The following is a 24741-nucleotide window of genomic DNA, read 5'->3' on the forward strand; positions in this document are numbered from 1 at the left end:
AAACATTTCAATTAAACATAGTTTTATGTTTAATTGAAATGTTTGCATTTCCAGAAAGCCTCAAAAGACAGGAAATTAAATTGATCAGCCAGAACGCTAATATCAGCCCACTCTCTGTCAAGGTATCAGCACAGATCCCAGACAACTTCTACAGCCATGTACTGTATAATTCCAATTTTATGGCAAACAACATGTACTCACCACTGGACAGATTGTTTAAGATTCAAAACACTCAAAGAATTCACAATCTTAGAGTAGTAACTCTAAAGTGTATTGCCAATTTTGCATATTAAACTTCTAGGCAATATACTTAATTTGCACTTTTCTCAAGCATGCATTATTTCCACCATGTCCCATGTGTCCTATTTGGCATCGCATATCTTGTATCACTCTTTCAACGTAGCTTGCCCACAAACTGTGCCGTTACATAGTATACCTTTTTAAAGTGTGAATAATTGATAGATCCCACATTAAAGTGTATATTGTAGAGTATAGATTGTATATTGCTATGATCTCATTCATATGAAGAAGAAGATATATAGCCTACAGTATGTACGTATATGGGTCTATACATAATTATTCATATTTGTCCAAAAGTAATTGACCAGTCATGGCTAACTACTGTGCATTCACAGTCACTCAACGATAAGGGCACCCACAAAAAAATGAATGAATGCAAAAAAAACCCTTACCGACCAAGCCCTGGGCCAGGGATTAATAAAAGTGGTTAATATGCTCTTTAACCATATGGGAATTGCTTGACTACAAATCAAAAACTGTGGAGTACATTTCTTGTTGAAACAAACCCTAAATGCTTCAACAAATGCTGACTAACAAGGGTCATTAAATTGAGGACTTGTGTAGCCAAGGGAAATTTCTTCAGTGGGAGGGCTCAGATATAGCCTTGAACACTTGTCAGCAGTTACACAGCAATTTTGTAACATGAAGATATAAAGTTAAAGATTTTGAGTTACATTACAATACGATACACTTTTAAGTGCCGTTCATCGAATGATACATTCTTGTTTGAATTAAGAGTTCTCAGTCAAAGGTTTTGCTTTTCTAGCTAGCATGCAATCATGCATGCATGATTTAAAAGTATATTTTATATATTTTATTCAGTCAAATCTTAAGGAGATGGCAACTGTACGCCATCAACACAGTATTTGCATATTAAGTTCCGTCTAGCTTGCGAAATTGCACATTCTCTCATGTGTAATGAGAAATATTAAGCAAGTTAACTAGCTGGCATTAACACTGTCACTGCCATTTTTCTGTGTAGCTAGAGCTAGCTGGTTAGCTTACTGAACTCATTGTGTTGGTATTTATGACTAGCCTAATAAGATAGCTAAACTAGCTGGTGATTTAGCCGTAAGTTTGTACCGTACGTCGTACGCCAATCAAGCTGGTCATTTTGTTGCTGCCCTTGCTGTAATGTATCCGACACTTTTTATAAAGTACTTGCTTGTGCTTGCTTTCCACTTTGGATGGACATTGAGACAAGTTGCTGTGTTAGTCTCTGTCATCTAGTGATGACCTGGATGCGATAATGTTCCTGAACACAACAGTCTCATGTTGACATAACATTTGTAACTTTTTTTTATTTTTTATTTAGAACGTTCAATTTTCTTCATTCAAGTCTATGGACAATTCATCGTTGAAATGAAGAAATTTTAGGTTGAATTCTAAATGTAATATAACGTACAGTCATGAAATTAGAAAAAATCACATATATTTGTTAATTACCCACAGAATGGATGGTGTTGTGTCGGGATCCATTCGATTTAAGTGGAGTTATTTTTGCGTGGAAAAAACTCTAAATTATCTGTAATATTACTAATATTGTAGATCACCGTTAACTACTTCGTAACTGAAATTAACGCAATGTTATCATCATCGCTGCTAGAAGCCTATCAATATAAAACAAAATTAATGATTTTAAAATGTCCTTTGACCTTCTCAGGGATTTGGAATGGAGTAGGAACTAAAAAAAGGCAAGGCAACATCCTCAGATCGAAATACCAGCAAGACCTCCAAACCCCGTGAAGCAAATGATGACTCATTGCGATACCTGCACGTTATCTGCCAGTGTCCAGATAAACGTCTACAGCAAAGACAAATTACTTGTGTCAGTGTCATCAGGTGTACCGTAAACTAGCAAGCTACCTAGCTAACCTTAGTGCAGTGGGGCATTATGGCTAGTAGCTAACGTTAGCAATACCGTTGCGTATATAGTTCCATTAAAAATACGTTCCGACTGATCTGATATTCCTGGAGAAATGTTTGGGCTTTCATAATCTGTATGTTTTCATGTCTAATTCAGAGTAAAATGAACACACACATTCTATATACGGGGCACTGGAGGAACACGTATCAGTGGGGGGAAGGTATAGCACACAACCTCTGAACATCTGTTTTACTCCAGTCCATGTTCCAGTTTTGGCTCACTTTGATAAATGAGGCCCAATGACTGTGTCTAAACACGATAGGCTATTAAGCATATAATGCTAAACATAAAGATTTCACTGTGCAATACATCACATGTATAAATTCATGTTTAAAAATATGTATGTAATACTCTTATGAATGTTATTCGACAACAGCTGCCATGCTTCAATTCAGTGTAATGTAACTTTCAAATGTCAACCAGTTGAGCCATATATATATATATATATATATATATATATATATATAATTTTTTAACGTCTACTAAATAAGCAATCAGAAGACTGTTATGTATGTCATTCAGTTATATAGAAAAAAACAAAAAAACAAACATGTGCTTGGTCTGAAGGAGTAAAAAAAAAAAAAAAAAGGGCCACATTTCAAAACGTTACGCTTGAACAATGCATGATACAGCCCAAATCTAATCTTAACAAACCAGGAATGCTGAAGTGATGTCATTCGAAGAAGAGCCCTTATTGTTTGTGAAAGCACCAGGCTTGAATGTCTGCATTTGGCCCCATTCACTCATGGCGGGAGCACATTGGTCGTCCCAGGCGTATATTCCATCTGCAACCAACCCAGATCTTCACATAAACTATTAAAATAAGCTTCTCATTTTGTTGGTCACTCGTTAGCTTGATTGATTATTTGGACAAGTGTAAGTGAAAGCTATGCAAATGTACATCTGCTGTGGATTGAACTGTATTATGATAAGGCTGTTGATAATACTGGATAAAATGCATGAGCTTGATGGAAAAACACATTTTCCAGTACAATTGGGCTAGTAAGGTAGTAAGTAATAACTGCGATCTACTTACCCGTTTAAAGACACTGTGTTTTCAAACTTTTATCTGTTTTCAGTCTGCTTGCAACAATAACTCTATATTTTTCAGATAATACATATTTGGGTAATTATTCCATGGCTTTCTGGGCATAGAATTAAGACATTGTGATTCCCTGCATAGCTGGCATTGTATGTAACATATGCAGTAATACAGGAACAAAGAAGTGAAGCACATCAAACTACATGAAGTGCACAGTCATATATCTCGGTATTATTGTAATGCACTGTTGTAGTTTTTATTTCTAGTTTTTAGTTCTCTTGAAATATCCAGACAAGTGACTATGCAAACTCTGTCTACACTTTGATATCCTGGTTATATTTATTCAGGTACATCTGGTTGCACACCCTAGTGAGTAGAAGCAAGTAATGAGTATAATTGTATGTGAAACGCTTATGAAAGAGCTATTATAACAATTATGAAGCATCAGCATACACTAAAAAATCTATAATTGGATGTACTGCATGTATAAAATGTTTTAAGGAGTGATGAGGTTGTCATGAGTGTAGTGCAGTTAACTTACTGGCTAAGAGCATGCACAATAGGAGCCATTTGGACTGGTTTATGAAGTTGAATTTGAATTTGCAATTTTGAGGAAACCACAAATATGTAATCAAAATCTGCCGCCTACTGTACCATTGACTCCCATATATTTATCCTGACACCTGATTTCTCCCTGGTAGTAAGCCTGAGCACAAGGACTTGGACCAGTAGGTGGGTGGAGTTAATCAATCATCATGATCACCAGTACTGGGCATCCTGCTGTATATGTTTTTGCCTGTTAAATGTGTCCCAGCCTCATTGCATTGTGGTTCTCATTAAACTCTACTCTAGACACAGGGAGATTGTGATGGGTGGTGGACACAAATAAAGCTGTTGTCATATACCAGCCTTAGGTCTACAGTTCTCATATGGTCTGGGCTGAAACAACACTTCCACCCCCAGGCTTTTTAGTGCAATTTATGACAATAGACAGATAAATAATTCTACAGAAAATACAAATGGCAAGCAGACATTATATGATTATTATGATAATTATCAAGTGCAGCAACAACAACAACAACAACCAAAATAATAATAACAACCATCATCATCATCATAATTACGCGCGCACACACTACATATTATATCTCAGTCTATATAATTGGACGTTTTTATTTGGTATAGCCGGTGAGCTACCCAGGCATCTTCTAAAAGTGTCTACTATTATTCACTGCATATCGTAGAATACTGCGAAGCGGGTGGAATTTCTTGTCGCTGTCGAATTCCAATGTCAAATATTGCCATTGTGCAGCACTATTTGCCCCGCTGTCGGTTTTCATCCAACAACAAAAAAATCGATGCACTTCCGTCTGTGCACCAGTAACCAGTTACTCCGACGCGTCACTGTGGGCATGGCTGATTAAAACCGAACGTTGTAGCTGTAAATGTAATAAACTGGATTCGCATTAGCAGGCTATTCGGTTTGAGACTTGTTGCTGCTTGTTGCATAGCCTACCATCTGTTTTGATTGCATTCGCTCCATCCACTGCCTTCAGAAACTGCCCTCATAACCGTACCACAGTGCAGCAATCGAATGACCGAAACGTCTCCACATTGAAGCTGACAGCTTCTAGTTGTCAGTTTAGATCAAAGGGTTCCCGTGCGCTTTAGCCAGTTGCTGTGTGGATCACCGCAAAGAAACTTGTACGGTGCGCATCGACTCAGAAAAGAGACTCTGCGAAGATTTCGACTTTAATACAAAGAAAATATAATCTTGGAATGGAAGCGTCAAACAACACATCAAACATCACTGGGAACTTTACGAACCAGTTTGTTCAGCCGCCGTGGCGAGTGGCGCTGTGGTCTGTCGCCTACAGTTCCGTGCTTGCGGTGGCAGTTTTTGGGAACCTGATTGTGATATGGATAATACTGGCCCACAAGCGAATGCGAACCGTAACCAACTACTTTTTGCTGAATTTGGCTTTCTCCGATGCTTCGATGGCCGCCTTCAATACTCTCATTAATTTCATATATGCCGCTCATGGTGAATGGTACTTTGGAGAATCATACTGCAAGTTCCACAACTTTTTCCCCGTTACCGCAGTGTTTGCAAGTATCTATTCCATGACTGCGATAGCCGTCGACAGGTAAGGGCATAGTTGCATATCACAAGTATTAATATCAAAAGAGCAATGTGTAACGAGGAGCTCCTTTACCCTATAAATGATCATGATGATAATGAAAAAAATGTTTTATCGCCAACAACCATTGGTCGTTGTTTCCTGATCGTACGAACACATTAAGGATCTGAAAGTCTGAAACGTAATGCAGTCTGTGCGTAGAATATTGTTGCGATCCAGTTGGAGAAATTCCAGTTCAGCTCAGCTTTACGTGTTTATACGATAGTAACTGTAATGTTCCAGGCAAATAGGATTAACCTATTAATTAATTAATTTATTTATTTATTAATTCGTTTGGCGTTCAATGCGCTGTTTTGTAAACGATGTGGCTTGTCATTCGCAAGCGCGTAGCCTAGTGTTCATCGGCATGAGGACCTTTACAATTTATGCTTTGCGATGTTACTGGCAAATACGCAATCAGAAGATATTTATTAAACACCCTCGTGAAAGCTCACTGAAAAAAACCCATAAATAAATAAAATAATAATAATAAAATTACAAATCACCTTAAGCAATTGTAGCCTCATTTATGAGAGACAAATTATCTAGTCTTCTATCCAGAAACGACTCTAGGATCGGTGCGCATTTGTTGCGCGGTTCCTACCATTTCGTTAAAGCGGACTTTAAATCACGTCGTAGAGGGACACGCCCCACGTTTGATTAGAGTTTGTACAGATAATGAGTGTTGGGATGAAAGTTTTAACCCTTTTCTAGGCTTCTAATCTAACAACAGCGTGCAAAGAAAACAGTTCCTGGAGCTGAATCGGGCATATACCCATAATGCATCTCATTCCCCATTCACAGAAATACTACCGTACATATTGATTCCAATACGCTGTACGTGCACATGCACGCGTTCTAATATGTTGACTAGTCTACGGATTACTGTTGCAAGGATTTTCTAAACGTGTTTAGTTACCCATCGCCATCACTTATTTGAAGTGTGGTCAATGGCAAACAGCCGGCACTTAATCCACTCAAACATTTCTGTAGCTTTCGTAAAAATCAAGAGAAGGTAGATGTTATAGACTTGGATATAGGCTCAACAGTTCTATGTTGCAAGGCAACAGCATGGATACTGATCTAGGAAATTTTAGATTTTTGCCATCTGATACGCATCCTGGAGAAAGGGGTGATGTCAGTCTGAAGTGTGCGTGTGCGTGTTTGTGCATATATGCGTGGATGCCCCATTTAGAAAAGCTCTTGGTGTCAATCAGTTGAATGAATCAAAGGTAATGGAGAGATTAGATGTCTTTGGTGATAGTGAGCCAGGAACTCTCACTGAATAATTGTACCAAGAAATATGATAAATATGCTTTGAATTGTATGGCCACATACAATAGCAAGACAATGAATTATTATTATTATTATTATTATTATTATTATTATTACTAGATATGCACCATTTTTACTACATTGTTAAACTCATTACACCATTTGTGTGTTTCTGAAATGCATTTCCAGATCCATCTATGCATAGTGAAGCAGTGAGTAGGCTATGTTTATTTACAGCTCCAAAAAATAAAAAATAAATTTTTTTTATAAAGAAAATGTTGCTTTCTCAGGGTTTTGCTCCACATCAAACAATGCAGCTTGGCAAATTAAATGTCCACAATATTTTGATCCACAAAAAAGTCTGCTAAATGGGGCTATGTATTCATTTTGACAAATTTGATTGCAAATATGGAAATGTATGCACATTTCAGAAATACTATTGTTATACTGAACATCCTTCAAATGCATTTTGACAGTATTGACATTTCAGCCCTGAAAGCCTTTCTCATAGTGAAGCAACATTAAGCACTGGCTTTCCCCAGTCACAGCACACATTAAGCTCCACAAACGCTAAAGAACACCCACTAGAGATGGATTTGTCGGACTTTGTGGACGAGGGAACGGCTAAAAAAGCACAGACCAAGTTTACCCTGGAAGGCACTTGTTGAATTATTTTGCCATTCATTCAGTTTGCATTGCTCACACAGGCTTACCATAATATAAACACAAACTGTGTGTGTAATCCTCTGGACATAATCCTGTGGGTCTAATAACTGCTAAACCAACTGCAAACTCTATGTATACTGAAGTGTGGTCAATCATACCATTTTCCTGTTATTATTTGAGCTTCTTATACTGAGCAGTTGGCATCAATGCAAACATAGCCAGAGTCCAGTAAAATAAGGTAAACATTGTCAATATCTAGTCTTTTATCCCGAAACGACATTAGGATGGGTGCGCATTTGTCAATATGTGAACAGATGCTTGGGAGACAATCTCAATCAAGGCCTACCCTGAACTGCCTTCACAACTTGAACAGTTAGGTCAATAGGTAATACACTGATTTCAACTGAGAATTATAAACTGTAAATTGGGTGGGTGTAGTTGACAAGCAAATAAATGAAAGTACTTTAAGTAAGGTACCTTGATTTATATCCTGTTACTCAAACAAGTCACAGACAAAGCTTAGTGCAGATTACTTCCTCCACTCTTTAATGGCTCATCATGCCTGGCCACTTTTGTACCTGCAAAACCTGTTAAGCATTCAGGGATTGTTTTTCTAAACTTGATCAATACTCCATTTCATTTGGTTGAAAAGACGATTGAAGGAGGATGAAGGGATTTAGATGAAGTGGATCATACATGACCAGTGTTAATTCAATTCCAATAGAGTTCATAGGAGTCCACTCTGACCATAGTGGACTCAAATAAACTCAGTATATGTGAGTTGATTTAAAATGGAAAACTTTATTGTGTACAGAGTACCAATGTCACTGGCTATTGATTTAAGTTGTTGAGGAGGAGACATTCCCAATGTGTCAATGCTGTGTCACAATTTTGACAGTTTTTTAAAAAGAAATAAAGTAAATAACAAACAAATGACAAAAAACAAGCCCCAGCTGTGCTAGTTGTACTTTTGCATAGCTCACAGTTTCTGCTTTCTAGTGTCATGTGTGAAACATATACACCTTATAACCCACAAGATACTGATTCAATGATGTGTATTTGGAGCCTGTGGCGTTCAAGCTTCATTAGTTAATCGGCCCCCAAATACAAGGTAATATTGCCTACAGTAGGGCCATGAGCACTAGAAGACATTGTTTCGATTTAACTCAATGAAATAAAAGAGCTCTTCTTAATATTTTATATTGTTGGTTGGTTTAATACTGTTGCCAATGAAAAGTCATTGTCCTACACCATGAGTCTCCAACACATTGCTCTGAAGCTGCCAGTTGCTTGCCGCCCCCTTCTGAGTAGCTTGCCAAAGGCTGAAGCAGTATACATATAAACACAATTGTTGCCGCGAGGCATTCCAGCCTACGAATTTAATAAAAAGTCAATCAGGCAAAATTTTAAATTTACTCAATTTAGGCTACTTGGCTACGCAATATGGTTTCCATGTATTTATAGCACAGCGCACGTTCAATGAATGAATGAAAGCGGCTGCCTTGGCTCGCAATAAACAGACGGGTGGAAATCCCAACACTCTTTCAACTACATAAAACTTAACAGTGAACCATCAGATACCCCCCAGATTTCAGTGCCCCTCAGTCCCAACATTTAGCAATAGAATCAAACAGTCCAAAAGTAAATTAAATCCCAAACCAAAGCGAAAATCTTTTGATAGCCTACCGGTATGCTGCTCCAAACGAAACGCATGTCTCACAATAAAACGCACTTTAGGAAAAAAAGATCCTTAACTTGCTGTTATCTACGCTAATTTGTTATTGTTCATGAAGGCGTGTCTGGCAAGTTGTTATTTTATAGATTCTGGACTTGCATGTGATTTATTGTTTTTGAGAATATTTGCAATAAACTAAGTCTGTTAAGACTGACACTCTGACTTACCAAACGGTGTTCCTGATTAGCCTACACTAATTGATTTCTGAACGGTTACAGGAAGTGTTGAACAGTGTTGGCCCACTTTAAGTGTAGCCTTTTACTTTATTTCTAAGAATAAAATTCTACAACAGAAGCTTAATAAGAAATAAAGGCCTGCCTCGAATACAAGCCTGCCCCAAATAAAGGCCTATGCTTTGTGCAGCCTAAGTAAATAAAAGACCCCGGCCATAATTTGAGGATTTACGGTAAGTGAAAACAACCATGCCTTCTTGCACAAATGCAACTACTGTACACAAAATCCCTATGTTTCAACATGCCCCGGGTTAGTTTGTGCTCCCGTCTCCCCTATGGTCCAAACAAAACAAAACTGTATGTCAGCAGAATGATGAAGACCGCAGTGGCCTTTTGTCAAGAGATTTGTATTAACCCAATCCACTTTGCCCGCTTGGAGATGAGTCATTGACATCCCAGATTATTGTTGTATTCATTCAAAAGGCTCAGTAATTTAGATGCTTATCAGCCTCTTAATTGCAAAACAGGGTGATAAAACATCAGCCTCCCCCCTGCCCCTCACCTCACCATAGATTCTGACAATAAAAGGCATATTCTAACAATTCTTGATACCATTTCTCAAACAATTCAGAAGTTGTATGGATAAACACTTTAAAACAATATTTTTTAGCTCACTTTTATTGCACCTCCGGCCAACATATTTCAGATTTGATAGAAATATAACTTTCTTTGGCAAATTATTCTATACAGACATATTTATGGAACCAAATATCCCACCTCATTATGAAGCTACAACTGTTTTCTAATTTACATCGATGTTTATTTCGTAATTCCTTATGTATAATCATAATATATAACGTACTATGAAATAGCGCGGCTAGTATAGCAAAGGCTCATAGCAGGTTACCACCACAATGCTCCCTGATGACATAACTCTCAAACTTAAAAGAATGTCATTGCTCTTGAATAGCAAGAGGCAATTTTGTCTTTAAAGGACTGGTAACATGTTCGTTCAACAAATCTTTGGACGAGTGAGAGGCTGGGGTTCAAATCCTCAACCTCTCTCTTGTTACACTGGTGCCTTGACCCAGATCTGGTGGGCCATAAAGAAAAAGTGGTTGCTGCTTTCATCTTTTGTGTACACTGCTCTGACATAAATTTATTTATTATGTCTCAAATCTCTGAATGGTACAATCCTCTTCTTTAATTTAAGTCTCCAAGCATGTGTGTGCATTAAATAATTTTTCAGATATTGGCACTTTTATAGGACTAGTACAACATACGAGGAATTTGCCCTTCTAGGGGGCCATTATACCAGTTCCAATACTATTATTTAAACATGGCTTAGCACTGAGGCTCATGCTGCTATCCACGTTCTATCAATTTAATCTAGTGTATTTTCCAAACTGTACACCTGAGTGGTCAAGAATCAAGGAATGGCTGCGCATGAAAGTGCTGTAACTACAATGCAGTCAGTAAGTATTTTCTGTTCTTTTGGCTCTGTGCTCCAACTCCAAATACCGTTGAAGGTATTTACATCCATATTCAGTGATTTGTGTAGAAATTACGTCCCTTTTTATACACAGTTTATTTTGGCAAGCATATTGTATGGCACATGTCTCTTCTCTGGCTTCCTTGACTGTCACTCTGGTCCTCATGTTGCCAAATGCCAATAACAGACTGCAAAGACCATTAAATGCCTAGAATGAACACTAAACACTGAAAGCTTTTAACTGCACTAAGGAAGTGACTGAATATGGCGGAATAATCAGAAACAGCTGAGAAGCCAACTGTCCAATTACCTTTGGTCCCTTAAAATGGGGGGACTATGTATAAAAATTGATACAATTCCTACATGGATCACCAAATATGGATGCAAATACTCCTAAATTAAAGTTTTGTTTGTGGCAGCAAAGAAACTTGCTGTGGTAATTTAGTGAAATTTGTGGTGATTTTGTACCATTCGCACATCAAGCTGAATGGACTCAGTTGAACAGTCACAGTGGATTAACCGATTAATTCAGTACGCTGCATTTTTGCGAACCCATCTGTTTCAGATTTCTTTTTTCTTATGATGTACCTCTATGTGTCTGGAGGCATACACAGACACACACACACACACACACATGTAAACACACATTCACATTGACTCCATCCCTTTCCGTGAGACCATGATTTTCACAGAGCTACATCAAATGGAAAACATCTGAAATTGGCCAGATCAGGTCCATGACCTGAGTTGGATGTCCTGCCATTCTAATCTTCTAATCAGTTCTTTTACAGCTCTCTTTAAAGGTGAATGAAAGCAAATTTCCTGCCTGTCTGACCATGGCGATTTACTCTCAATCACCATCTAAGAGTAGCATCTCCCAGCGAGATTATTTACAGAGAACAAATCAACGATATTGAAGAGCGTCACATCTTCCTAGACTCCTTGTTTGCTATATACGTAGAACTACTTGAAGTGTACATATTTGACCTGCCATTAGCCAGAGAAGTCCAAGTGCAAACAACTTAGTGTGGCCTGGTTATTGTTCACCATTTCCATTAAATAATTAATAAAAGATTACAAACTTCACTGCTGCTTCCACTCAAAGTTTCCATAATAACCAGGGTTCAAAGATTCAAAATGTGAAACATTTAAAATGTCAATATTTGAAATATATTCCATATTTGATGATGTGAGACATGGCATGTTGCAATGTCATGTTCTTAGACATGGTCAAATACATAGCCAGTAAAATAAGTTGTCAATTCCATACTATGACAAAAATGAAATACAACGTGCTGCAAAACGGAATGTGAGTAACCTTTCTAATTTTTTCTTTTTAACAATCATATTTCTTCTCATTTGGATGACTCAGAAACCTTCTTAAAAATAAAGTTTCAAGACATAGAACCTTGGATGTTTGGCATAAAGGTGGAGTGTTTCATTGTTTGGCTTGCAGAGACATTATTGTAAGTCCAGAGGTCTGTATGGAATATGACACTTTACATAGGTTTTTTCATTGAGTCTCCAAACAGATTTCATTTTTCATTGAGTCTCCACAGACAGACAGCAGAAGTGCTTTTCAAAATATGCCATCATAGTAGTGGTCTCTAAAATGTTAATATTACACAGAGGCACTATGCAGTTCAGCATAGACCTTGCTTGCCATCTGCCCCGATGTCATCAATTTCTTGATATCTGACCCTTGACCTTGTTGTGGTCTCATTTTATTGTTGTTTTTGTGAAGGTACATGGCTATTATCCATCCGCTGAAACCCAGACTGTCAGCCACGGCAACCAAAGTGGTGATCATCTGTATCTGGGTGCTGGCCGTTGTTCTGGCTTTCCCTCTGTGCTTCTACTCCACCATCAAGAAGATTCCCAGACGGACCCTCTGCTACGTGGCCTGGCCACACCCAGCTGAGGACCCATTCATGTGAGGCCCTGCCGATTCTCATTTCTGTGCAAAAGCAATCTTCAAAATCAATCCAAACCATAGCATCAGTCAACATTTGGATCAATCTCATCCCTGACATACGTTTAAATGCTTAAAGGTACGATAGATAAGATTTTTTCGTATTAAAACATTGTTACAAGACGTTGTAAATCCCTTCCAATCATTGAAAAAGGCTCACTTACATGTTGACTCACCCTCTGCCTGTGCTTATAGTCCTTAAATTCTGGTTTCAAAATATGATGTTGACGGCCTGACACACTTTACCAAAACATTGTAAAAAAGTACAATAATTCAAGCTCATTGGTTGAAAATTGGTTCTAATGGCCACAGCCAATGGCGTTTCAATGTCAGTGTGTTTACAGAGAGGGGGGATGGATAAACAGTGTAGTGGTTTGAAGGTGTTATTCCTCTATTGACTGTTAGAAGTCTGAAATTACCTATTGTACCTTTAACCTTGAGAAAAGGTGGCAAGATTATTTTCCATGATTATAGTGGTTCATAGTGTTCATACAGCTGCGGTTTTGATACTATGTAATCTCTGACTAGCATATGTATGTGTTTGTATTTTACATTGTATTGCTCTTTGCACAGGTACCACATCATTGTGACTGTGCTCGTGTACATACTGCCCCTAGTGGTGATGGGCATCACCTACACCATGGTGGGAATCACCTTATGGGGAGGCGAGATCCCAGGAGATTCAGTAGACAATTACCACGGACAGCTGAGAGCCAAGCGAAAGGTAGGGAGCAGTCTCAGTCCAGGCCGCACATGGAGGGACTTTATATAAGCACTTTGGGAAGCTGAGCAATTACAACAAATACAATCTTGTACATTTTTCACCACCCAACCCGACCAAATGTGGCAAGGTGATGTTTGGGGACTCTAATTCCCCAACTGAACAGGTCAAAGAGCGCTTGCTGTGCTAATTATAGGGACCTTTCTTCACAAAGACACAAAGGAGCTTTTCTCAAGAGTTTGAGCTGAGTTCAGATGGAGAATTACAGCTTTGGATTCAGGGGCCGTGCTGCTTTACCCTCAACTTGCTTGGAACTTGAATGGATGCAATAGATTTGCAAGCCAAGGAAATCACTGGCAGGTAATACAGTTGAGCTAATTCTGGAACAATGCTGTGACTCTAGTTCAGGGGTCCTTGAAAGCCATAGGATCTGTCGATTTATGTTTCACCATTTAAGTGACCAACAAATTCCGCCCTGAGACATAAAATCAGGTGAGTTGCCTGTGCAATAAAGTTGTTTGATTTATGAATTATGTGCTGAGTAACAAGGACACCTAGCAGACTAGATGTGGCTGTCATTGGTCACCCCGGATCCAAATAATGAATCACCAAGCGTATAACTATAGTCATAATATAAAGTAAATACTATGTGCAGTAATTTAGAGCTTCATCCATAATTCCCAGAGCACAGTGAGTGAGTTGCTCATTTCATTTTATCAAGTTCCAATCTGGAGTGCAGGCTACTATAAAGCCTTCCAGATTTCTTGGTCTGGGATGAGTTATAACCCAACTTCAGGCCTAGGGCCAACATCACCAAATATATCTACAGTTTATGTTCCGTCCATATTTCCACTTTACAAAAAAAAAAAGAAAAACCATGAAGGGATTCCAAGAATTAAGTAGCTTAACAGTTATGAAGTATTTTGCTAAATTCTGATAATTAATCAGAGTGAGTTGAATTAGTCAGTCCATTGAGACAGGAAGGAGTTAAAAAGATTATTAAAAAATGATTTGAAAAGTCCTGTGGGATATGTAATGGCCACAGTGAATTATACCTTGTTTTTGCAGGTTTCCTGAATGTGAACCCAGCTGGTTAATAAAGGATTTAGAGCATGCACATTGCACAGGATAAAAGCACTCATAATTGAGGAGAGGAGAGATTTTGAAACTCAAGGGAAGGGTCTTTTTGATTCAGAAGGAAAACTGAAAATAGAACAAAATAATAATGTGTGCCTGAAGCTGGGTCACTGTGTTTTCCCAAGACAAAGAAATCTCTAGAGGAGCCCGGCTATCGAGGGACAGCCTATCTACTGCTGGCCAGCAAGGTGTAAAGGTAGAATGGATATACAAAAGATGTAATAATAAATCTATTACATCAAATAAAATGTATAAAATGGGTAAGAAGCTAGCTGGAAAAGTAGGAAATCCAAATGAGGGGAAGTATAGTTAGAAGTTAAGAGAGGCAGGGTGAGGCATCTGCAGCTCCAGGGTGTGTTGAAGGTGGGGTGGAACAGGGCTGTTTTACAGAGGCAGGGTGAGGCATCTGCAGCTCCAGGATGTGTTGAAGGTGGGGTGGAACAGGGCTGTTTTACAGAGGCAGGGTAAGGTATCTGCAGCTCCAGGGTGTGTTGAAGGTGGGGTGGAACAGGGCTGTTTTACAGAGGCAGGGTAAGGTATCTGCAGCTCCAGGGTGTGTTGAAGGTGGGGTGGAACAGGGCTGTTTTACAGAGGCAGGGTAAGGTATCTGCAGCTCCAGGGTGTGTTGAAGGTGGGGTGGAACAGGGCTGTTTTACAGAGGCAGGGTAAGGTATCTGCAGCTCCAGGATGTGTTGAAGGTGGGGTGGAACAGGGCTGTTTTACAGAGGCAGGGTAAGGTATCTGCAGCTCCAGGATATGTTGAAAGTGGGGTGGAATAGGGCTGTTTTACAGAGGCAGGGTAAGGTATCTGCAGCTCCTGGATGTGTTGAAGGTGGGGTGGAACAGGGCTGTTTTACAGAGGCAGGGTAAGTTATCTGCAGCTCCAGGGTGTGTTGAAGGTGGGGTGGAACAGGGCTGTTTTACAGAGGCAGGGTAAGGTATCTGCAGCTCCAGGATGTGTTGAAGGTGGGGTGGAACAGGGCTGTTTTACAGAGGCAGGGTAAGGTATCTGCAGCTCCAGGGTGTGTTGAAGGTGGGGTGGAACAGGGCTGTTTTACAGAGGCAGGGTAAGGTATCTGCAGCTCCAGGATGTGTTGAAGGTGGGGTGGAACAGGGCTGTTTTACAGAGGCAGGGTGAGACACCTGCAGCTCCAGGATGTGTTGAAGGTGGGATGGAATAGCCCCACTGTGGCCTCAGAGCAGGGGACAGGGCTGGTTCCAGGCAGGGGAGGGACAGGAGCCCCAGGAAAAAAATACCAAAAAAGATAGTTTAGCACTGTAGAAATTATCAGTACATAAAAGATAATTCTGTGCCAAAGGTCCAACTCAAACTGATGTTCTAAAATGGCTAAGTGTCCTGAAGTGGCTAACTCAGTCATACACCTTACCTTACATAAGATAAGTCATAAGACTAGGCTAAGCTATCATCCTCCATCTGTGCCATTGAGCTGCAGACACCCTTCACTTACACCACATGGACCTAGCCCCACTGGCTCCATTGAGGCCTGCTCAGTGCCACCAGTCCCGTATGAATTTCTAAGTAATCACTAGCCTTACCTGGCAACCATCTCCAGAACTATCCACCATTTAACTATTGACTAAAGAGGCATGTTTTCAGCTGACACTTAACCCATTAAGTATCACCCTATTCTTAACACAAGCTTGAAAATGACATACCCAAAATGAAATGGTTACTATTATTGAACCCTTTTGACAACATGCACTATTCTACTTTCTTCTGAAAGGTAACGCTTGGGGGTATGTCTAAATATTACTAAAACAAAGTTACAGATACTCAAACACAGTGGAAGCTTCTTTTTTCTTGCTGAAAAATCCCATGACAATATCACCAAAAAGGAGCATTCTGCATTGCTTTTTCTAAGCTATGTCTAGGCAGGTTTCCAGGTTTTTGGAGTCTCCAAAAGGACACATGGAAACAATGATATTATGGGTTATGCAAGAGATGTAAATGCATAATTGAAAATTGCAATAAATCCCACTCGATTTAAGGGTTAAAAGCAGAGTGTCTGAAACCCAAAAATGCCTAGGGAGATTATTCCATATGATAGTGATGGCTCTACCTCCCATTGTAGTTTTAGATATACAACACTTATTATAGAGATCTTGGAGAAGAGTAAGGAATAAATAACTCACTAAAAGGAGGATATATGAGAAAAGCCTTTACAAATAACAATACTAGTGCGTAACACTAGCAATCTAGTGTGTTTGTGTGTGTGTGCATGTATGTGAGTGTGTATGTCTCAGATATTTCAAACAGTCGGGAGGATATGAAATTTGTCTGTGCGTATATGTTTGCACATTATGTTTGTAAAAGAGTTGTGCAATATTAACAGAAGAATGACAGGAATAGTTTAATCTAATAAAGCAAAGTTTTTCAAAGCAAGAGTTTTCTATTTAAAGAAACTTCATTCTGTGAATGTTCATTTGAAGTATCAAATCATATTTTGTAGCATCTCTTTCATTACCATTTCATTGTCAACAGACAGTTAAATAAAGTATTGTGTGTCCTCTTTCACAAACCTTTAATAAGGTTCAGACACTGGAGGAAATTGCATCCGGGATCTGCAAATAATACAGCAGTGAATACTGTCAGAGAATTTAATTATGACAAAGTGTATGCACAGAACAACACAGGAAGTTAATATTTCCCCATCTTTAAAGCTAAAAAAATGTAGCTTGGTGGCTCTGCATGTGTTACTGCTGAGACTGCACTGTAATGGAATTTAATATAGATTATTCTACAACTTTGCAAAACCAGCATTACTTAAAGTTAAAAAATCCTGGGGCTGTGTTAGTGAAAAGACTAGACAGAACAGGAAGTTTATCCTGGATTCATTACAAATTTTCCTTAACTGACTTACAATCAAGTACAAGGATGCATTTATTATTATTATTATTATTATTATTATTATTATTATTTGTACACATAGTTCCAAGATCATAAGTCATTAAATAAACTAACTGCGATGTATTTGTGAAAAAACTAAAAGTTTTTGCAATACAAGGGGTTAATTAATTTGTTCTCCTTCTTATTCTTGCTCCTGAGCTAGAAATTGATCTAGGTCTGCCTTTTAAAGGATATTCCAACCCATTAAATGTTCCTTCTAAGAGCTAGAAGTATAACTTAGGAACTCCAAATCTTTCCTTTGAGCAAGAAAACATCAGCTCATTTTTTGCGGACATGTCTTCAACATTGCTTGACATTCGAAGGCGCAAGGACATTTGTCTAATTCAGGTTTTCTTGATTTCCCCTCTCTTTATTCCTTAATTTTGCCACTTTTGCTAGCCCCTCCTCATGGTGGAGCTAGGAATAGAAAAAAGAGCAGAAAAAGAGAAAAGAGAAAAATAAGCGATCGAATGAGCCAATGGTTTAAACAAATGTTGATTGATCGATTCTACCATATTCAGCAAACATGTTTGTAAAACAGGAACATAAATTGTATGCATTTTTGCAGGAAAACTACACTGAAATACGTAATATTACAAAACTGGAGAGCATGTTTGATGTAAGAATATATTTTAAAATATTTTAAGGATTTGGGGATGGCATTTGTTGTTTCCACAGGTGCAGCCAAGAGATTTGTTATTTTTTGCCTTTCTGTCTGTGAAAAATTAACAACTACAACGCATAGCATTGGGCCTGGTTTAAGTGTCCCAGATTAAAAGATGTCAGTGTCATTTGAGGAAGGCAGGCAGTAAACCAATTTATTCCTCTTTAAAACAAGAGATCAGGCTCTTGCCCTAAGGTGCTTCTGTCAGATAACATAAATTGGATAAAAATGTTCAGGGAGAGTTTATTTCTATCCTTTTAATGCTAGTCTGAACTCTCAATCTTTGACACAAATGAGGAAGTTTGCAATGATTACTTTTTATCCATAGCTTCATAAAACATTCATAATGCAGCCATGAGGATCACTGAAGATCCAGTCGGCAACACGTCATACTGTAGGCATGTAGGCAGAGCCATGCAATGAGGAAAGCAAGCATGGGTCTGCCATTTCGCTCAATTGAGAGTCGTTGTGGATAATTGCAATTTTAGTATTTTCCATCCATCCATTATCTTAACCCACTTATCCTGAACAGGGTCGCAGGGGGGCTGGAGCCTATCCCAGCATACATTGGGCGAAAGGCAGGAATACACCCTGGACAGGTCGCCAGTATTTTAATAAATAATAATGTCAGCAAATTACATTCAATCATTATATTTAAAGACCAGCACAGGTATTTCGGCAAAATAAACTGAACAGGACTCAAAGAGAGAACAAATGACTCAAATGATCCAACTCAAATGATCCAACTCAATCGCCTGAGGGTATCATTCCCTGACATCTTCTTCTAGTTTATTAAATCCCACGTCAACTAACTGTGTATCAGGATGTTTTAGTTTGGCTAGGTAAGCAGTGCTTGGCTAGTTACGGGGGTTTGTTCATACATTTGCGTTTTGCGGTTTGAAGTAAAATAAATAAAATAAAAAAATCAAATAGGCCCTGGTCCTTATCTTTGCTGTGCAGTTAGCAGTTGAAATTGTACTTCCCTCTAGCGTCTTTCAGCGCACTTATCCCTGGTTATGGGTATGCACTTCGTTGTATGTCGCTCTGGATAAGAGCGTCTGCCAAAAGCCATTAATGTAATGTAATGTAACTACATTAATGATCGATCCATGAAAAGTAACTAGCTGGACTGACTAACTAACTAGACTACCTAGTGATAATAATTGTTTTTAACATCCCATTGCAGAACCTGTGTTAGAGACATCGTTTTATAGGCTAATGCTGTTTCCTGTTGTTAGCCACTGGCTTCTTGGCAATTAAATAAAAGTGCAAATCTGGGTAAGCTTGTTTCCCATGCAGTAAGCCACATATCAGCTTTCTGGTATTTTGAAAATTGCTATGATTTTACTATATGACTATGTTTTGTGCTCATTTAAAGACTTGTTTCCTATTGAAACTCCACCCATGGGGCATGAGACTGGAGAGATTATGATGCGTGTCCGCTCTTGAAGTATTGCTTCATCATATCCATGTGCTCAGGTCGACAGCATACGATTTTTATTAATACTTACTACGCTCTTAATAATGCATTCATTGCTATCATTAAAAATAATTCAAGAGTATGCACTGTTGCCACTTGGTATAGATTTGGCCTGATGATCACAGACATAAGTGATCCGTTGCATAATGCATTTATAATTATGATCCCAACAAGGCTTCCAAAATAGTGACATTAATGATTTCATACTATACCATGTTGATTAAGGGTTCATAATATGGCATGGCTACTCTGTGCAATTGGAAAGAAGAAAAAAATAAAAACCGGGATATGTATGACTTGGATGGTGGAGTGTACCTATCTTTGATATGCTTTTTAACTGAATGACTGTAGCAGTATCCATCTGGTACACTGCACCCTGGTCATTTTAAAGGGTACCTGTACCAAAAACGAGCATATGCCTACAGCTGTTCAATATATCATTCTAGTAAGCATAAGCAAACAACATAGTTAATTTATTTCATCGGACTACGTCGGCCAATAACACTTCAGTGAGCAGACATATTGCCAAATACTTGACGAAGGTGTGACGTCACTCGTTGACAGCTCAAACCGGAAAATGATAAATCCAATGTAAACACAGTGGCGAATACACACAAAAATCATGCAGAGAAGTTTTTTATTTATTTATCTAGGCATCATTATGAGTGGTGAAAATTATTCAGAAACTTCATATGATATTATGGGACCTACAGCACAATCGCGTATAACACACATTGACTCCTGGCACGCAGCGAGTTGATGTCACACCTTAATCAAGTATTTGGCAATATGTCTGCTCACTGAAGTGTTATGGGACTGACGTAGTCCGATAAAATAAATGAAATATGTCATTATGTATGAATTATTTATGTTACGAGAATGGGAAAAGTTATTTCTATGATATATTGAACAGATCTAGGTATATGCTCGTTATTGGTACAGGTACCCTTTTATCTATTTAGCACAAATTGCAAATTAACAATAAATCATGCAAAGATGATAACGATAGGCCAACAATTAAACAAAAGCATGCCTGGATTAAAGACTGAGATCTGTGCCGAAGATAAATCATTTGTCTTCATGGGAATAGACAGCTTTATTTGACAGCTGGATGTCATGCAAAATTTAACAGATGGATTCTTAAATGTTAATATTCTACTGGAAAAAGGGGATAATTCTAAATTGCATGCATTTTTAAACAAGCATGTAATACAACAAGGTAATTGCATCGGTGAGACTTGACAGAAGTATCTGTGTGCCTATTTCCTGTTTAATTGTCCCACTATGCTCTGATTATTTGTGTTATTAAAAAAGAAGAAGAAAGAAGTACATTTTTAAAAGGAGCCAGTGCAATCAGGTAATACCCTACTTACTAAAACCCTCCCTGGATGATGTCACAGCTGATTAGTGTGCAGACTTGCATGGATTCCCAGTCGCAGTCTCCAGCAGCACCATTCAGATTAGATTCCTATCTCTGTGGTGGCATGCCTGCTCTAGGCACAAGTGCTCAGCTCTATATGCTAACTGACAGACACAATTGGAGGTCATATACTTCAGGAACAATGGTAATGCTAGTTCATCTCTTTAGCCATTAGGTTGAAGAATGTGGAGGTATATGAAATCCATTTAGCCTTACATTGGAGTGATTTTTGTTCACCAGGAGCCACCAGGATGGGATCTCAAATGCTAAAAACTGTCATCAGAGTGATTGTCGTCTAAAATGGGTTTGGCTATTGGCGAGCGAGAGTGACCAAAGTAAATGGCAGAGGCGGATGAACTTGCAATTGCCTCTGAAATTGCATTCCTTTACTTTTGAAGCTTTTTTTAAACTTTGTAATGAGCCAAACAGGCTGAGCTCTAACATTTTGTTGTGCAATTTCTGCTGGTACTGCATTGTTTCTTTTTATTCAGTATTGTGTTGTCAACACAGGTTATATGGTTTTATAGCAGTATGTCCCCATGTTGAGTAGACAATTCTGTTCAACAGAGAGAAAATGATTGTGGTCTACAGTATTTTCCTCTTTCGGTTTAGCCATGCGATGTGTGCATTGAATTCTGATTATGTAGATTAACATATAATTCCACAATTATTATTAATTCACAAGAGAAGTGTCCTTGCTCAGAGCCCTAATTTTGCAGTCCAGGCACAATGAAAATCAATAAAAAATACTATTGTTTTATGGCAGACCATGTAGTCTGAGGTGCAGGGTAGTTAAGATATGTAAGTTTTACATATCTTAAGTTGGCGGTAGTACTTTTTATCTGAAGTAATTAGTAGTTTCCCCAAAACTGGCCTTCAGGTACAATAAACCATTCTCATTGGTTAATATCTGTCCACTCAAATGTGTATATTTGAGAGCATTGAGAGAATAAGCTCAAAGGTCATTGACATGCCTATCTTATAATTCCACATTTAAGCTCATCCCACTCATCCCCTTGATTGAAATATCACAGATACAAAATGGTTTCTCAAACAATTGTGTCTGGGAAAGGGATTATTTAAGTTCCACAAAACCAATGAGAAATAAGATCATAAAAATGAGATTTTTCCACTGCCTTTAATCTTTGAAAGTAATCACTTATGGGTGCACGGTAATTGAATCTCATTAATTAGTTCTAAGTAGGACTAATATGTGAGTTAGATTTGTTTGGTGGTGGTGGTGGTGGTGGGTGATGTGGGATGGAGGCAGAAGCTTATGAACTTTATAAAACGCTTATAATGGGCATTTTTATTTTATACATAATGCTGATGATTGGTTGATTCTGCAATGCGTCGCCATCCTACGTCTCTGTGATTGAAACTTCATCTAACTTCAATTTCAATCACAGAGACCCCAGAATTAAAGTTTGAGATATTTAATAACGAAATGTCTTATAAAATAGAATAGTTTTGGTGATAATTCCATCACTTTAAATGGCCCCTCCGGCAAGGAGGGGATGCTGATCTGCCTGTGGGCAGTGGCGATGAGCCATCCTCCCAAAAGAAAAGCTGACCTTCAAAGCAGACGCAAAGTCAACAATGGTGTTGTACTAACCTGGAATAAAACACAAACATGTATTCAAGTTGAAACTATGTGAAATAACATTGATTGCGAGAAGAGCACCCCAAAAGATTATGGCTTATAGTTTGCGGTGGTCTGTATAGCCTACAAGATGAAGGCAAAGGAATTGCCTTAGCCGGTAAGAAGGAAACCAACACCTTCAAACATGAACTGACTCGCTGCACCTTGCATACTGACACCAGCAGACTGGGAGGTCAAGGCTTCCACAGAGCGGACTGGCTTGTCGAGGCTTTCGGTGAACTTGGCTAGAGTTTGGACAGCTGCCAAAAGAGCTTCGGACGGGTCAGCAAAGGAAGATCTGGGATCTTCTGTGCGGATAAGACGGATTAACCCCGGCTGGGAGAGGCAGGCTTGTTGGCGCAGATGCAGCAAGATGCTTGCTTCCGCATGGAGTGGTACTGCCATTTTTTAATTCCTCCTGCGGAAGATTGTTGGTACCTCCACTACTGGAAGGAGCGATTTTGCAATGCGTTGCCATCCTTCGTCTCTGTGATTTAACTTTCGACTCACTTCCATTTGTATATGTGTACATCAGTAACTATTTTAATCTGCATATACGGTTGTAAGGGTAACTTTCCAGATGCATTTGGATACAGAACTAAATATTATTTTACTTCATGCACCCTAATAAAATTACTTTTATATCAATCACATGAGGATTGAACTATTAGCTTAAACTGACTTCATTTTACAAAAACAAATACAGCTTGGATTGATACAGACATGATCAAATTGATTATGTGAAATGTATGCAGGCAAAATCTTTGCGCTAAGTCTAATTTAGTATATGTATAATGCATGTTTCAAGCATTCAACTTTTGGTGATCTAATGTCAAAACATGTATCGCAAAATAAATTCTGCGCCACCTTGTTCTCATACAGTACAGCATGCTGTGTAAATCACATATGCTTCAAAAGATCTGTTTTTTTTTTTTTTCTGGTCTGCATGCTATGTTAATTCCGCCTCATTAATGCAATTTGTCATTAAAATGTTCTAGCTAATGCACCAGTCATTCAAGTAAACTCGTGATTTACAAGCAGTAAGCCTGGAACATGCTTCAAGTGGTAACCATGGAAGCTGAAAATAAATGTAATCTCCACTGCTTGGTAAGGTCAATACTGATGACAGCAAGCCAAAAAAGACACCTGCAACTCTGACAATAGCTCAGCTGATCACGACTGAAATTTAATGCAGTCACTAAAACTTGGGTCCAAGAACTTCTAGGAGTGAGTGGTGAAGGGTCCTCAGTAAAATGAGGGGCTTCTATTGTAGGACTGTTTTATTAAAGTGAAAATTATTTTAGGAAAAGCTGTTTTTCTTAGAAATAAGTTAAACATAGTGCAGCACTCATAAGATAAAAATGTAAAAAATGTATTCATAATGGCGTCATGATTTTTGAATTTGTTATGGACTCGTTTTGAGTGAGTGTGCTATAATGTCCTTTCTCCCTTCTAATGGTTCTTAGATATATCAGAACTACAGAATACACTGAAAGCAGACTTATTTAGTTTCTTTAGTTACATAGACATTGCAGAGGAGATCAAAGGTGTCATTGCAATTTGTTAATTGTGAGACTTCACTTATTGTATGTATGAATATGCCTATATCATATTCACATATTTGGGAGTGAGAAATTGAATCCCTTAACTTAATGGACCACTCCTAATCCTTAATTGGATCAACAACCAACACAGTGATAATTGTATTGTTGATTAAGAATTTGGCAACCTTGAACTGGACATTATGAACTGGCATAACTGGCATTTGGTTTTCACAATCTATGTTTGACTGTATATTTTATCAAAAAGCAATCCAATATACTTTTAAGTATTGTGTGCCTTATGCAAATGTTGGTGCTATTCATTTTTCATGCATGCATGTGAAATAGCTATAATTGAATGCATTCATCCTGTCCTAGTGTTTAGTGTATATACTGTATGTGCACTACACGTGGGTTTATTTTGCAACTCAAAAACCCTGCCTTTAATGTAAGATTATACTATTGC

At 38.4% G+C, this 24741-nt stretch overlaps 1 protein-coding gene across 2 annotated transcripts in view; it reads left to right on the top strand.

Annotated features, from left to right (window-relative positions):
* Positions 1 to 1137: 1137 nt before the first annotated feature.
* The window catches only part of tacr3a (tachykinin receptor 3a), a 38905-nt gene continuing 15301 nt past the window's right edge, over positions 1138 to 24741 (top strand). The window contains exons 1-4 of one of the 2 annotated variants that reach the window (XM_061246007.1): positions 1138 to 1159; positions 5080 to 5416; positions 12535 to 12723; positions 13336 to 13486. In XM_061246007.1, the coding sequence (XP_061101991.1) occupies positions 1138 to 1159; positions 5080 to 5416; positions 12535 to 12723; positions 13336 to 13486 (699 nt within the window). Of the gene's footprint in view, positions 1160 to 5048; positions 5417 to 12534; positions 12724 to 13335; positions 13487 to 24741 lie in introns of those variants that run through there. The other variant, XM_061246006.1, reaches the window with a different exon arrangement.

This window comes from Conger conger, chromosome 6 (genome assembly GCF_963514075.1).
Source record: "Conger conger chromosome 6, fConCon1.1, whole genome shotgun sequence".
NCBI classification, from domain to species: Eukaryota; Metazoa; Chordata; class Actinopteri; order Anguilliformes; family Congridae; genus Conger; species Conger conger.